Raw genomic sequence first — 5,143 nt, forward strand, 5'->3', positions numbered from 1 at the left:
ACATGAGACAAAGTATATGTGAACTGCTGTATGAAAAGTGAATTTACTCTGTAAATCTTCACCCAAATCCTAATAAAAAAAAAAAAAAAGACTGTGGCCCTTAGACACCCTTTAAACCTGGAACTGAACCCATCCCCAGGGATCAACTTTCAGCCAAATATATAGGCCTATTACATGAACAATAACACTCATGAGGAACTGTGATGCAATGAATTACTGGTATGGCTCTTTTAGCCATGGTCTTTATAACTCCCACCCAGATGAGTGGGTGGAACCATGCAAATATAAGGTGCTTGTAGCCCACAAAGGGGACTGGATAGCTTGTTAGCAATATAAATAAGGTACATGGAATCCTTATTGGAGAGGCACCATGGAAATAAGCTATATCGAACCTTAACATTGGGATTGGTTTGTTTTGTCATTCTACTAGGCTTTAAAATGCAGAAGAACTCCTAAAGGCAGAAGGAGTTCTGGTGCTGCAGTGGTTAAGGCATTCAGCCGCTAACCAAAAAGTCAGTTGTTCAAATCCACCAGCCATACTGGGGAAGATGGGGTGGTCTGCTTCCATAAAGATTTACAGCCTTGGAAACCCAATGGAGTTCACTGTGAGTCAGAATCGACTCAATGGCAGTGATTTTGGTTTGGTTTAAAGAAGCAGAAGGGGGAGGATCTCACTGCCATCAAAAGAGCTGGAGGTGGAATGCTGTACGTCCTTGGACCTGAGATCCCAGCACCAGACCTCCTTGGCAGAGATGACTGGCAGAGAGGCAGCAGCAAAAGAACCAAGAGACCAGCATGAGACAGAAAGGCAAGCTTGCTGACCAAAGAAGCAAGAAAGCTGAGTGGCTCAATACTTGTCTAAGCAGAGCAGAGGCCAGGCCAAGAGACCAAGGGCGAGAGAGGCATGCCTAAGTAGACAGCAGAGGAGACTGTCCTGATCGAAGAATTGTATCCTGAGCATTTCTGAACCTGAATTGTAACCCATTACTTCCCTAAGAAACCCCAAAATCATTGAGTATTGTCTGTGAGCTCTGGGTAGCCATTGCAATGAATTATCAAACCCAGCAGAAAAGTAGTAAGTGTTGTGGGAGGGATAGTTGGTGTCAGAAATGGTAAAAAGATTGGAGGGCGACAGCATGTCTGACTTCTGTCTCACAGTAATCAGCTTTAGGCTGCTGATGGTAATGCTGTCTCCCCCTTGTGAAGTTAGAGAAGGAAGCTGCCTCCTTGCTCTTTTTGCAGGAACATACTCTGCAGAACAATGAACATTATGAGACCAAACATGCAGCATTTGCCCTAAAACAAAGGTCAGAATGCCAGAAGGGGCATGAATACTGAAGGAGGAAGAATGGATAAGGGGAACCCAGAGAGGAAATGGGAAGAGAGCTGTTATATTGAAGGGACTGCAACTAATGTTACAAAACAAAATGTGTATAAATTATTGAATGGAAAACTAATTTGCTCTGTAAACGTTCACCCAAACCACAATAAAAAAAAAATTAATAAAAACAAGCATGTTTCTACTTGACATTTCAAATATATATTTATATATATCACACAAACCTCACCTTTGTAAAAAGACCCTCTGCCTGTATACTGTATCCTTTAAGGTCCTCATGTAATTTCTGCAAAGACTGCACGACTCTTCTTTGATGTTCATCATCCTTTAGCTCATGAGCTTTGATCAGAAAATCATAGTGGTCCAAAGGTCCATGGCAAACAGCCAAAGCTTTTGAATAAGCCTCTGTCACAGCAGTTAGAGGCATACTCTCGGATGTCTGAACTGCATAGGCTGTAAACAGAAGTGTATATACAATTTTAGACTCTTAAATGAAGATATTTCAGTGTTCTAATGTTAATGTTAATAGTCACATTAAAACCTTTTCACCAGTGATAAGTGTATATATTTGAGCAATTTTTGTAAATGTCATTTTTATAAAAGTAATAATACAGAATATATTTTACATAATAAATCTAATTGTTTCCATGTAATGGAAGGAAATAAACTCAAACACCATAAACTATCAAGTAGCCTCTCTCCTCCACAGCCTGGTGGGCTAACGATTCTGCTTTGCCTCTACTCCATTAGATAAGCCACTGCATTTACCAGATCTTCCCAAAATCAAGGCTGGGTCTCTTTGAATAAGATCTATTTCTGGTTCTTATGCACCAGAGCAGAAACGTAGAGACTAATCACGAAGTGTTCCCCACTTCCCCTTTACTCTCTATGCAAAACAACTCAACATTCAGATATTACCACATTGATGTCAGTTCTCTGCTTATGAGATTTCTTCCCTTTTCCATAACCTTTTGAGGGCTGAACACAGAGGGTGAGGATAATACAGGGCATCTGTTTAAAAGATGAATGGTGTTCTGATCCTTTTTATAGCCTCTCCTGGGTCACAAATGATTGGTTGTGGTGACTTCCAATCACAATTCCTTTCCTTATCTGGGGCAGGTTCAACCAGCAGGTAGGCTTCTATGTTTAATATGCAACGATCAACAGCAGCAATCTGGCACATTTTTTAGACAAAGATTTCTCAAAGATACTTAGAGATACTACATTTGTTTCACTGAATACCATGTTTCTTTTATTGCAATAACAAAAAAAAAAAAAAAATTAGTTACTAGGAAGAAAATTAACAGTCACAATGTCATTTCCATCTTTTTCCCAAGAGAGGAAAAATCATTAAATATACCAGTGTTCAGGATGGGGCAGGGCTGTCTTCCAATATCTACACCACCACCACCCCCAAACAAAGATTTCAGTTGGGCACATGTGTGCTCAGTTAAATATTACATTTTCTGGCCTCTCTTGCAGCCAGATATAGCTAGGCTCTAACTAATGAGATGTGAGAGGAAACGTGTGCAGTCCTGGTCTGTGCCCTTAAAGAGAAAGGGTGGATTCTTCCCTCTCCCTATTCCTCTCGTCCCTTTGACTGGAATGAAAATGTGATGATAGCAACTAGAAAAGCAACTCTGCAATGAGGTGCAGGTAGAATGCTGAGCAAAACAGAGTAATAAGGTAGACGGAGCCTTGTTCCCCAACAATCCTGAGTCAAAGACAAGCTCTCCAACACCTACCTGGATTTTTATGTAAAGGAATATTAAACTTCCATTTTGCTTTTAAAGCAGCATGTGTTGGGGTCTCTGTTACAGAAGCCTCAATTGTACCTTACTAACACAGAAGGTTCAAACAATCACTCGTCTGTCAGTTTGTCATACTGTGGTGTTTGCATGTGGCTGTGATTCTGGAAGCTATGTGACCAATATTTCAAATACCAGCAGGGTTGCCCATCACGGATGGATTTTAGTGGAGCTTCCAGGTGAAGACAGACTCACCTTCCTACCACCAGACTTCCAAACTCATCTGTATCTACCTCCACCCTTTTCTCTTTTCACCTAGATTATAGCTTAGAGCTGTATCTCCTTCCATCAGGGGCCAATTCTTTCTGTTGTCCTCCATTAAATTGTTTTCAAGTTTTTCTTACTTTCATTTTTATGTCATGACCCAACACACACACACATATAGAACTGAAACAAAAGTTTCATGAAATAATAAGATTTAGTAAAAGTATGAAATAGTAAAAATAATAATGATAATAATCCTACTATGCAGGATCGCATGCTAGTATTTAATATATATGTATGTGTATATATACAAATGCATATATATAGACACACATGCTAGGTCCCTGAGTGGTGTGGTGTAAGCTGCTTATGCTCTGCTACTAATTGAAAGGTTAGCAGTTTGAATCTACCCACTGGTGCCAGAGAAGAAAGACCTGGTGATCAACTTTTATTAAGACTTCAGTCACTGAAAACTCTATGGAGCACAGATCTACTCTGAAACACGTGGGGTCACCATGAGTTGGAATGGGTTTGGTTCTGGTATGGACACATATAGACATAAATACTGGACAAAGAACCATTCAATTTAATGATATTAAATGCCATTGTTTTACTTATTTTCCTTTTTATTTGGCCTCCTCACTAGAATGCTCTTTGAGGGCAGTTTAGTTCAATGCTGTGTCCCCAGTAAACGATGGCCGATACATGACAGGTGCTTATTAAATGTTTCTGGAATCCTCTCCCTTTTTTAGAGATCTCATCATCTTCATTAGCCACTTCTGTCCTATATCACAATCTTACCCTCATATTAATTCCTTCCCTTCAGTTCAACTCATTCTCACCTTAAAAAGAAAAATAACAAGCAGACCAATAAAGCCTCCTTGACCCCCCATAGTCATGGAGCATCTGCTGTTTTCTCCTCCCCTTCATAGCCAAACTACTTAAACAAAGTTGCCTTTACTCTCATGGCCACTCCCTCACATCCTGCTCACTTCTCAACCTCTGTGAACTGGCATCTACTGAGAAGGGCACCCAAGGCATATTGTTGCCAAATCCAGTTGTTACTCCTCAGTCCTCATATTATTCTTTACAACTCTAAAATATCTTATAATTAAGTTTTTCACAGAGCCTGGGGCAACAAAGGAAAAGGGGGAGTCAGGAATAGGAGGATATAGAATGTGTGGCTAATTGCTTCCATGAACAACCGCCTCCTTTGCCATGAGACCAGAAGAACTGGATGGTACCCAGTTACCATTTGCATGGTGCCCAGTTACCATTAAGGAACATTTTGATCAAAGATTCTGCAGAAGAATTCTGATCAAAATGGGGAAAATGCAGAAGAGAACTTCAAATCCTCATGGACTCTAGACTTTCTAGAGCCATAGAGGATAGATGAAACCCCTGAAACAATGGCCCCAAGATAATCTTTAAACCTGTGGTAGTTAAGTTTGTGTGTCAACTTGGCTGGGCCTGGTTGAATGGCTGGGCAGCTGGATGTAGTATTCCCCAAGATGAGACTGGTAATCAACTCCATGGTGGAATCTACTGTGAGCAGCGGGGTAGCTGCCTTAGGGAACGAGGTCTGCTTCCAGTATATAAGAAGAATCCTTGGAGAATGGTGTCTAGCTTATGGCACGCTTGGACCCTGCATGTAGCCGTGTCATTGTTCAGCAGCCTGCCCTGCTCTGCCGACCTTGGGACTTACAATGGACTTGAATTAATGACCTGCCATGTGGTTTGGTAACATTGGGACTGTGCCATTTTATTTGTCGACCTTGGGCTTGTTAGCCTC

General features: G+C 40.9%; 1 protein-coding gene across 1 annotated transcript in view; it reads right to left on the reverse strand.

The window, feature by feature from the left end:
- The window catches only part of AFG1L (AFG1 like ATPase), a 341,083-nt gene that overhangs the window by 314,439 nt on the left and 21,501 nt on the right, over positions 1-5,143 (reverse strand). Inside the window, exon 2 of the mRNA XM_007940863.1 lies at positions 1,569-1,792. Coding sequence (XP_007939054.1) covers positions 1,569-1,792 — 224 coding nt within the window. The remainder of the gene's footprint in view (positions 1-1,568; positions 1,793-5,143) is intronic.

This window comes from Orycteropus afer, unplaced genomic scaffold (genome assembly GCF_000298275.1).
Source record: "Orycteropus afer afer isolate SDZICR_OR568_19922 unplaced genomic scaffold, OryAfe1.0 scaffold00072, whole genome shotgun sequence".
NCBI classification, from domain to species: Eukaryota; Metazoa; Chordata; class Mammalia; order Tubulidentata; family Orycteropodidae; genus Orycteropus; species Orycteropus afer.